This window comes from Mixophyes fleayi, chromosome 1 (assembly GCF_038048845.1).
Source record: "Mixophyes fleayi isolate aMixFle1 chromosome 1, aMixFle1.hap1, whole genome shotgun sequence".
NCBI lineage: Eukaryota > Metazoa > Chordata > Amphibia > Anura > Limnodynastidae > Mixophyes > Mixophyes fleayi.
The window spans coordinates 25,663,183-25,674,253 of NC_134402.1; the positions used below are offsets into that span (position 1 = coordinate 25,663,183).

Below are 11,071 nucleotides of genomic sequence, written 5' to 3' on the forward strand. Positions count from 1 at the left end.
TTAGGGGTGTTGATAGCATTAAAGGTGATGAGTTCCCAGTGTTGGTTCTTCATCAGTACATGGATGGTCTCATGTGTATCAGAGGTTGGGGCAGTGGCCTGCCATCAAAGACCAACACAGTAATCAGTCAAATCTTCACAAACAGTGGAAGACTGATCCTGGCAGTGAACTTTAAGCCACTAAAATTATCAGCAGCTTATTTAACAGAAGAACCTTGGTGGCTACTGTCGAGTTTCAATATTCAAGGATGATGGGGAGGGAGAAGTGGCATTCCATGTTAGGAGGACAGATGGCCTCTTTGCTCCCTAGACATGTGTCCTGCTCCAGTAAGCATTCGCAATTCCTCACAGCTACTACCAGGGCACCCTGATACACTAACATTGCCAAATGTCTGGTTCACTATAGTAGAGGCACCTTCCATATTCTCTTAACTTAGAACTCATAGGGAGCGCAAATTAACCTACCTGCATAGGCCCAAATAAATCGCAGTATGAAAGTCACAGTATAACATATATTGACTGCAACCACTCCACCCTCTTGTAGGTGAATACAAAGGTCAGCTACACCTTCCCATATGCCTGGGAAGTTGCAGCAGGTCACTCAACCTTAATCTTTTCTGAAAACCAACAACGTTTTTGTTCTACCCCATCTCCACTGGAGATGGCACAATCAGGTTTATGAATAGCCCCAGTGCTATAAAACTCAAGGTTCGTTGCCTCTGGGATGGGGTCAAGCTTTTTGGGGAGTACCATTCAAAACTCAGGAAGCAGCCCTGCACTGACCAGTCTGGGAATGGTTTTCACTCTATGCCCACAGTCTCCCTGTTATAGGGAAAACTAGAAACCAGCCCCGGGTTTCTAACACTGGTACAGGTTAGAGATTTTTGTTTAAAGGCGTGTTACATATAGGAGTGGTGGCAGAGAATGCTACAGATCCAAGATTTGTAGCAGGATGCCATGTCATGAGAATGTATTGATCTCTGTCTCATAAAACAAAGTGTCCTTGTTGGGAATTTGAGAATAGTTAATTAAGAACACATCAGTAAATAGACAGACAATTTAATATGCGATAGATTGAAAAATACATACAGGAGCATAACATGAGTGGAACAAGTAAAACATGTGATCCAGACTGCAGATGTGCTTTGGGGAGCAAGGGCTGGTATAATTACTTAAACCATAATTTCCCCTTCACATAGCACTCTGTATAAATAATACTTGGGAGGGACTTACTAAAGTACCATAGGCAGCTATCTGCAATACTGCAGCAATTGGGACACTCCACTTGGGCTGACAAATGGCAGAGAGGGGCTTGCGCAGAGAGGAGGGAGAAGTGTATAGAACCAAGGGATATTGATTTCCTTAGCTGGGTACAAGATACAGAGAGCAATAAGAAGGGGAAAAGGAATGATAGGAGACAGAAGGTAAGAAAGTGAGAGGGAAGAATATTAAAGAGGGAGAAAAAGAAAGTGTGAAAGAAATAACACACAATAGATAGTCAGTCATTAAAACTGTCAGTCATATGTCATCATCTATATATATATATATATATATATATATATATATATATATATATAAAAGAAGTTTATTTGTTTTTTATTTTTGTTGGTGAATGTCTTCAACACTCCTGCATTGGCTGGGATTAAAAAATGTGAGCTGGTCCAGTTGGATCCTGGCCAGCTTTTAAATGGGTTAGGGACCTCCCGTTGGTGTTCGCTGGGCAGAACTTTGACCCAGTCAGCCTGTTCTGAGCCTTCTACTGGATGGATTTGGAGAAAAACTACACAGACTGGTACCATTGGATCCCAGAAGACATACTAGGGGGTTGAGTTCATAGTCGTACCTCCTGTTGGTGTGCGCTGGCCAGATCTTGTTCTGGGTCTTCTACTGAAGGAGTTTGGTTTTTGCCTTCCACTCGATGGATTTGGTTTGTTTATCCGTCTGGTTATGCATTCGGACAACCCTGCACCGATTGGGATGAAACCAATATGAAGTGGTCGAGTTGGATCCTGGCCAGGTTTTAGGGGGTTAGGGACCTTGTTGGACCTCCCATTGGTGTATGCTGGGCAGAGTTTTGACCCAGGGAGCCTGTTCTGGGTCTTGCACTGGATAGATTTGGATGACATTTAATATAAAAACAAAAACAACACTGAGTAGCCACCTCATAAGTGTGTTAGAAGAGCTGCTAAGCTGCTAATTATTTATACAATGTTGACAGTTACATCCAACTCAAAACTTAATAACTTGAAGATTTAAACCCGGGAAATGCAGGGTACTTCAGCTAGTATTATTATATGAATAAAACCTGTGTAGCAAAGACTGTTATGTGGGGCACCAGTGGAACCACTGCTGCTGCATTACAGAGTCAGAAGGAGGCGGATCTCTAGATTCAGGCTGGTCCCACAATTAGGTGGTTGCCTAGGGCGCCAATGTTTAGGGGGCACATAAAACACTGAATGAGTAACATAATGTTGTCACGTTACCTGGAGAATATAGAACTCAGGTACTAACCCTGATTGACGCTGGCAGGCCCAGAGGTGCGGAGTATAATGGATTCCACGTTATTCATCAACAACCACTTCAAGGCAGGATTGACTTTGCTGCCGAGAACTCGCAGGTCACTGTCCTCTGGGTTGCCTCAGGGTGTAGTACTGCGGAGAAAAGGTAATAAGAGAGGCACTAGCGAACACAGGATACTTTGGTGCAAAAGCTGGGTCACTCAAGCCAAACAGTACATGTGCGGACAAAAACCAGGTACAAGCAGTGTCAGATGAACGCCAAGATCGGTACACGGTAAGATCAATCAGGAGGATGGTCAGCAGGCAGAGGTTTGGTACACAGAAGTCACTCTGGAGAATAGTCAGCAGGCAGAGGTTTGGTGCACAGTAGTCAATCAGAGAAACACCCAGGAAATGGGAGACTGGAGCAGACACAGAGATCAGATCCAGGAGTCAGAAGCTAGCACAAACGTCGCTTGTTGGCTGCTGCTCCTCAATGTCAGTGATATGCAAGGAGTGAGGTTTTGAGCTTTGATGTCACAGCCAAGAGCCACAAGCCTCACTCACAGTCTGAGGAGCATAGATTGCCGACCTCACCTTTCACCTGATATGGCAATAAGCAGCAGAGGTGGGGGTCGCAAACCCGAGGGAGGGGCACTGCCTAATTTACCTGCAGAGTTTGCAATGGCGCTGTTCCACTTGGCAATTCATCTGGAGACGCTCCACTTCAATTCACTCCCAACCTGTCAACTATACCTCCTCTGCATTCTGGCCATGTGGCAATGGCAACCACTATGCGGCACAACAGTAAGGGGAGGATCCAGCAATGTTTTTCCCTCCATTACACCGGCTCACACTCTGCTCTTTTGAAAGCCCAAATAGGGCATCTGTGTATAGGCGTAATACACTCAAAAGAGCAGAGTGGGAACATAAGACAAGCATGGAAAAACATCTCTGGGCCCACCCAAAAACAATTGCTATGGGTCTTGGGGATTGCGGTCTACATCCCTGCATGTAGAAGTTGCTGGAGCAGTAGAATCTTAATTTTAACTAAGAACTTTTTCAGCAGGACTTGTGAATGATATAGAATGATATACATCTTTGATATAGACATGTATACTGGGCACAATAAAGAAAGAATTTTGATAATTTTGATCAAAAAGACAAAAAATTTAATCCTTTCTGATAAAAACTCTCTATGTCCTAATTTACAGGAAATTTCCCCAGTGCTAATTAGTTAGCATATTCTTCTCCTCGGGTGACTGATTTTGAAGCACTGCATGCTTACCCAAAAACGGAACTAATACTGCTACACAGAACATACCTAATCTTCCACCTGTAGAAATGTTTTTGTAGAGCCAGATAATACAAATTCATCACTGTGGTGGACTTTCAGTGCTGGAACCAAAGTAGAAATTAAACGTAAGTACATGTTTAAAAGCAAGTTTTATGTGTTCTCACATATTGATTTACCTCTTCTTCCCTTGTACTTGTTTTTGTTGCTTGTTTTTGTTGAGTTTGCAGTTTTATTATCTTGTATTATTGGTGAAACAAGAAATGCCTGGCTTGCTTAAAACACTGACTCTGTTTCAAGAATGTAAATAATGTTTCTGCATTTATATCACTAAATTAGTTTCCCATACAGTTGTTCATGTAGTTTTGTAAGAAGCTTATCAAATGAAGAAATGGGGCACAAACAGGGACTAGGTTTTGTCAGAAATTTGTAAGTGCATTTTGCAGTTCTTAGTTTGTTATTAATAATTTGTATTTCTATTTTAATCTTTTTAACTCAAGTAAACTAACAGTGAATATAAAATATGCAGTTTGATTGTTGTCAAGATTTTGAGTGGATCTTATAGTATTTAGGAAAACATGTTTGATAACAAATAATAAAAAATCTTCCAAGGAAAGCAAAAATAAGGTTGTTTGCCATCAGCGAATAATTTAACACATTGCTCACAGTAGTGAAGGTTTTGGTACAGTGAGTATAGGGGAAGTATCTACTGTGGTTCACTTTTGGCCAAAAAACCACCGTTGAGATTAAACGTAAGTACATACTATTTAACAATTGTCTTTCTCATTTTATGTGTTATATTTTACACTTTATGTATTAGGCATACATGCCGCATATAACTGTAATACAACATTTTTTACTTTATCAAAAGGAAAAATTGATAGTGCAAATTGCTCTCCACCAACTTAGTGTAAGAAAACATGATAGTTACCAGTAGATGATGGAATATTAAATATTAACACTTACAGCAGTATAACTTTTTGTACAATATCTACTGTGGTTAACTTATAGCCAAAAATACCACTGTAAAGATTAAAAGTACATACTATTTTGCAACGTCTTTATCATATGATTGCATTTTTCATTTGTACTTATCTTACCTGTACATATTCCTTCAACAATATTTGACTGACCAGTTTTGCATTTAACATATGGAAAAAAAATCCTTCCATTAGCTTATTGTAGTAGATTATATATTTACTTACTGCCATGTAGGTTTTTATATGGTGTTTTTAGGACAGTAGGTATTGTGGTTCAATTTTGCCCATAAAAATCACTGGAAATTAAACGTAAGTACATAATAAAAAACAAGGATTGTCGTCCACTTTACTAAAAGAAAACATGGTATGTACCATACAATAAAAATAAGTATAAGAGATAATGCAAAGATATTTATTTCAATCTGTCTTTTCCAAGACTGCAAGACACAATAGTTTAATTCATGACAGGTCTTTGCATAGTGCTTATAGTGAACTGGGTATTGTGGTACACTTTTGATGACAAAAAAACACCATAGAGATTAAATGTAAGTACTTATTATTTCATAACTGTCTTTTTCATTTGATGTACTTTACATGTATACGTCCCACTTTTGCAACAACTCGTATAAAATTATTTTTAAACTACCATAACGTAGTTGTTTTAAATTAAAATGCCTTCCTTTAGATTATAATAGGAGAACATGATACTTAGTTCTCTACAGTGAAGGTTTTTGTACAATGAGTATAGGGGAAGTGGGTACTGTGGTACACTTTTGGCCAAAAAACCACCGTAGAGATCAAACGTAAGTACATATTATTATTTCATAACTGTCTTTTTCAATTTATGTATGTAATATGTATATATGTTACATACATGATTAAATTTAGCATTTTTTTACAGTATCATAAGAAAAAAACTATAAGAAAAATTATCCATCCATCAGTTTATTGTAAGAAATCATAATACAACTACAAATTAGTCTATACGGGAGGATGTAAATATATTTATTTCAATCAGTCTTTTAAAAAGCTGCAGGGCACAATGTTATAATTCCATATAGGTTTTTGCACTATGATTATAGGAAAGTAGGTACTGTGGTACACTTTTGGGCAAAAAAACACATAATTGTCATTCTCATTTCATGTACGTTATAGGTATATATGCCACATTAGCAACATCTCATTTAGCATTATGTTTTTTACATTATCATAAGATTTTTTCTTAGATTAAATGGCTTTCCTTTAGATTATAGTAAGAGAACCTGAAACTTAGTTCTCTATAGTAGAGGTTTTTGTACAGTGAGTATAGGAGAAGTATCTACTGTGGTTCACTTTTGGCCAAAAAACCACCGTTGAGATTAAACGTAAGTACATATTATTTAACAATTGTCTTTATCATTCTATGTATTATATTTTACACTTTAAGTATTAGACATGCACGTCGCATATAACTGCAATACAACATTTTTTTACTTTATCAAAAAGGAAAAATTGATAGTGCAAATTGTTCTCCACCAACTTAGTGTAAGAAAACATACAATAAAAATTAGTATAAGAGATAATACAAAGATATTTATTTCAATCTGTCTTTTCCAAGACTGCAAGACACAATAGTTTAATTTGTGACAGGTCTTTGTATAGTGCTTATAGTGAATTAGCCACTTTAGCAACACCTCATTTAGCATTATGATTTTTACATTACCATAAGATTTTTTTTACATTCTAATTGGCCTTCCTTTAGATTATAATAGTAGAACATGATACTTAGTTCTCTACAGTGAAAGTTTTTGTACAATGAGTATAGGGGAAGTATCTACTGTGGTACACTTTTGGCCAAAAAACCACCGTAGAGATCAAACGTAAGTACATATTATTTCATAATTGTCTTTAACATTTTTTTGTATTTTATATGTATATATTCCACACACGCTATTTAAAAATGCATTTTTTACTTTATCATTAGAAATATTAATATAATAATTATAATAAAATGATTTAATTTAGCATTTTTTACTGTATGATAAGATATATAAATAAGTGCTATCCATCAGTTTATTGTAAAAAATCATAATACATATCATAGAATACAAATAAGTCTATAAGAGAAAATGTAAATATATTGATTTCAATCAATCTTTTAAAAAGCTGCAAGACACAGTTTTATAATTCCATATAGGGTTTTGCACAGTACTTATAGAGAAGTAGGTACTTGTGTATACTTTTGGCCAAAAAACCACCGTAGAGATTAAACGGAGTACATATTATTGCAAAATTGTCTTTCTTATTTTATATACTTTACATGTGTATCTGACACTTTAGCAACATTTTATTTAGCATATATTTTTTACATTACCTTAAGGAAAAAAAAGATTGAATTATCCTTCCTTTAGATTATAATAGGAGAACATGATACTTAGTTCTCTACAGTGAAGGTTTTTGTACAATGAGCATAGGGGAAGTAGGTACTGTGGTACACTTTTGGCCAAAAAACCACCGTAGAGATCAAACGTAAGTACATATTATTTCATAATTGTCTATCACATTTTTTGTATTTTATATGTATATATTCCACACACACTATTTAAATAAGCATTTTTTTTACTTTATCATTAGAAATATTAATATAATAATTATAATAAAATTTGTCGTCCATCAGTATATTATAAGAAAATATGATACTTATCATACAATACAAATAAGTCTATAAGAGAGAATGTAAATATATTTATTCCTATCAGTCTTTCAAAGGCTGCAAAACAGTGTTATAATTCCATGTAGGTTTTTGCACAGTGATTATAGGGAAGTAGGTACTGTGGTACACTTTTGGCCAAAAGACCACCGTAGAGATTAAACGTAAGTACATATTATTTCAAAATTGTCTTTCTCATTTTATGTACTTTATAGGTATATATGCCACTTTAGCAACATATCGTTTAGCAATATGTTTTTTATATTACCATAAGATTTTGTTTTAAATTAAATGGCCTTCATTTAGATTATTATAAGAGATCATATCATGATACTTAGTTCACTTCAGTCAAGGTTTTTGTACATTGAGTGTAGGAAAAGTATTTACTGTGGTTCACTTTTGGCCAAAAAACCACCATAGAGATAAAACGTAAGTACTCACAATTTCATATTTGTCATTCTCATGCCTTATATATATATATATATATATATATATATATATATATATATATATATATATATATATATATATATAATGTCGTGCAGAAAGATTTTTATTTACAAATTTTTACTGTATCATAAGTAAAACTATAATACAAATGTGCAATCTATCAGTTTATTGTAAGAGACCCTAGTGCTTATCAATACAAATTAGTCTATAAAAGGTAAAATAAATATGTTTTTTTCTGTCAGTCTTTTAAAAAAGCTGCAGGACACAGTATTTTAGTTCCATATAAGTTTTTGCACAGTGCTTATAGGATATTAGTTACTGTGGTTCACTTTTGGACACAAAGTCACTGTAGAAAATAAATGTAAGTATATAATTTTTAATATTGCATTTAACAAACCAAATGTCTTAATTTTTATGTATTGTGCAGTAAAAGTTAACATATTCTACTTTCTAGTAATAATTAATTAAACTATTTTATTACATTGTAAAACACTGTAGGAGATATGTTAGATATTTTTTTTGTTCCTATATATTTATTCAATATATAAAGCTTAAAATATTGCTTTGTTTTCTATTGTAGTCATCCATCCACCCATTATATAAGTAATAAACTATAAATTGTTTATATATTGTATTTACCTGGCTATAATTTTTTTAAAAAAAAATTGAATCCTGAAAAAATATGCTGACAGGCTTAAATGCAATGTGTAAATAGTAGGATTATATTTTACAAAATCTCTTATATTGTATGTAGGCAAAACTGAACAATATATATATAGTTCAAACAGAGGCATGGTTGAGTATTTATAAAGGGAAGTAACTGCAGACAGTTATTGTGGTACAATTTGGGATGTAGAATAAGATGGTCTTGAGAAGTAAGTGGGCATTATATTTATTTATTATAAATATGTGTTTATAGAAATATTTTCTAGCTCTAGAGCATACAAAATACACTTTTTTGCATGTTAGGTATCATGTAATTATATATTTTTTCATGTATTCTGCTACACTGTTGTCTTTTTGAATAAGGCAAGAGGAAGAGCATGTTCCTATTGCTGATTTCCCTATAATATAGCCTAGTTTAGTTTAGTTTAGCCTATAGTTTATGATGTAATTATGTTTATATAATACATGATTAAATGTTCTAAAATGGACTTCCTCCTTTAAATAAAATTAAGCACTTTCAATATTTACAGAAAGTTGGAATTTAAAAGATAATGTTATCATACACTGTAATAAATATATGCTTCACTTTTGTATGGTGCAAATCTATATATTGGCAGTAAAATGACAGTAAAAATATGGAAACTTGCACTTAGAATTGATCTTTGCACTTTAAATCAATAGGTACGTTAAGCAAACAAATGCAAAAACAAAAGATCTATATATATATATATATATATATATATATATATATATATACTTTTATATATATATATATATATATATATATATACATATATATATATACACACATATATACACATATCTGGGGTGATGCACTGTATTACATAAACATTATGCATATTTTAAAAGTAATGTGCGTATAAGTATATATATACATATATTATATATATATATATGTATATATATATATATATATATATATATATATATATGTATATATATACATATATATATATATATATATATATATATACACATATATATATATATAATATATGTATATATATACTTATACACACATTACTTTTAAAATATGCATAATGTTCATGTAATACAGTGCATCACCCCAGATCTTTTGTATGTGCAGTCCAAAGGTAAATAACTTCACCCAATACAGTAAAAAAGCAAGTGATAAAGCAACTCACCAAACACCCTAACAGGTTAACTGCTAACCTCTGGATACTAAAAACGTCGACCTCTTTAATAAAGAAGTTCCACTGAATTACATTACAAAAATGTGTCACATAGGCTTTCTCTCATAACTACTTAGAAAGCATCATCTTTGACTTGATCTAATGGTGCATTTATGGTTTCATAATTTATAAATGAAATTTAGCTGTGGATATGTTAAATTAAAGTACATAATTTAACAAACATACTATTCATACATTGGTTTCAAAAACCGCAATACTCAGCAAATGTCACTATATTGAATTTTTCTGTCTGTACTCAATCATATCCACTATTATGTTACAGGAGGTGAAAACGTCAAACCTACTGTTTCCATCTACCCTGCCTCTGGAGAACAGATTAAGTCAGGATTCGTATCTGTTATATGCCTGGTCGAAAACTTCTATCCAGGAGATGCCACGGTGGAATGGAAGGCGGACTCCAAAACCATAACAGAAGGAGTAAAAGACAGTGAGAAGTTGCGGGAAAGTGATGGCACCAACAGTATGAGCAGTACACTCAGTCTCACCGCCGCGAAGTATAACGAGTATAACCAGTACGAATGTGTGGTCTCCCAATCAGCTCTGACGTCAGCGCTGGTCACGAGCTTCAAGAGGTCGGAATGTTCTGTATAAAAAGGGGCTCAACACATTCTAAAGTCCCTCGAACTAAACCTAGGAGACTTTTCCCCCTTTTTTTCTATTTAAATCATTCCATGCTGTATGTTTTTGTCTCGTGGGCAGATGTGGGAAACACAATGTTCTTTATTGTAAAGCTTCTTAGCACTTCAATGGAAAAAAAATAAAATAAATACTTTTTGCTTTTATCTTGATATGTCAAGAAAATAAATAAAAAATATTCTGCTTCACATACGTCTTTGTTTTTAATAAATGTTGAAGTTAAAATGGAAGGATTATTATTGGGGAACATGTAAAATTTGCAATGTGAAACCATCAATCCAATCTAATTGGCAGAATCTTATAAATGGGACCATAAATAAATAAATGAATACCTTTGTATAAGTACATTTACATCCCTAAACCTCCCCAAAGCTAATGTGGCAGAGGTCATTTTGTTCTAAACCACTGGAATACTGAGGAATCTGTTCCCTCCCTCCCATTTTCATAAAATGCCAATGATTTTATGGAGAACCTGCAGGGAAACAAAATCCTTGGTTTTTGGTTAAAAGGTAAATGTTATAGTTACATAAAGATTTCTATAAAAATTCACCAACATGGCTTATAGGCATTTTTGGTGTGATGTCGAATCAGTTAATAATTTTTCATGATCACAAGAACAGACTA

The 11,071-nt window shown here is 33.9% G+C and overlaps 1 gene segment (V, D, J or C); it reads left to right on the forward strand.

The window, feature by feature from the left end:
- Nucleotides 1–10,635, forward strand: part of LOC142109291 (Ig kappa chain V region Mem5-like) — a 373,386-nt gene extending 362,751 nt beyond the window's left edge. Inside the window, 2 exon segments of the V gene segment in view lie at nucleotides 3,882–3,919; nucleotides 10,074–10,635. Coding sequence covers nucleotides 3,882–3,919; nucleotides 10,074–10,402 — 367 coding nt within the window.
- The last annotated feature ends 436 nt before the right edge of the window (nucleotides 10,636–11,071 follow it).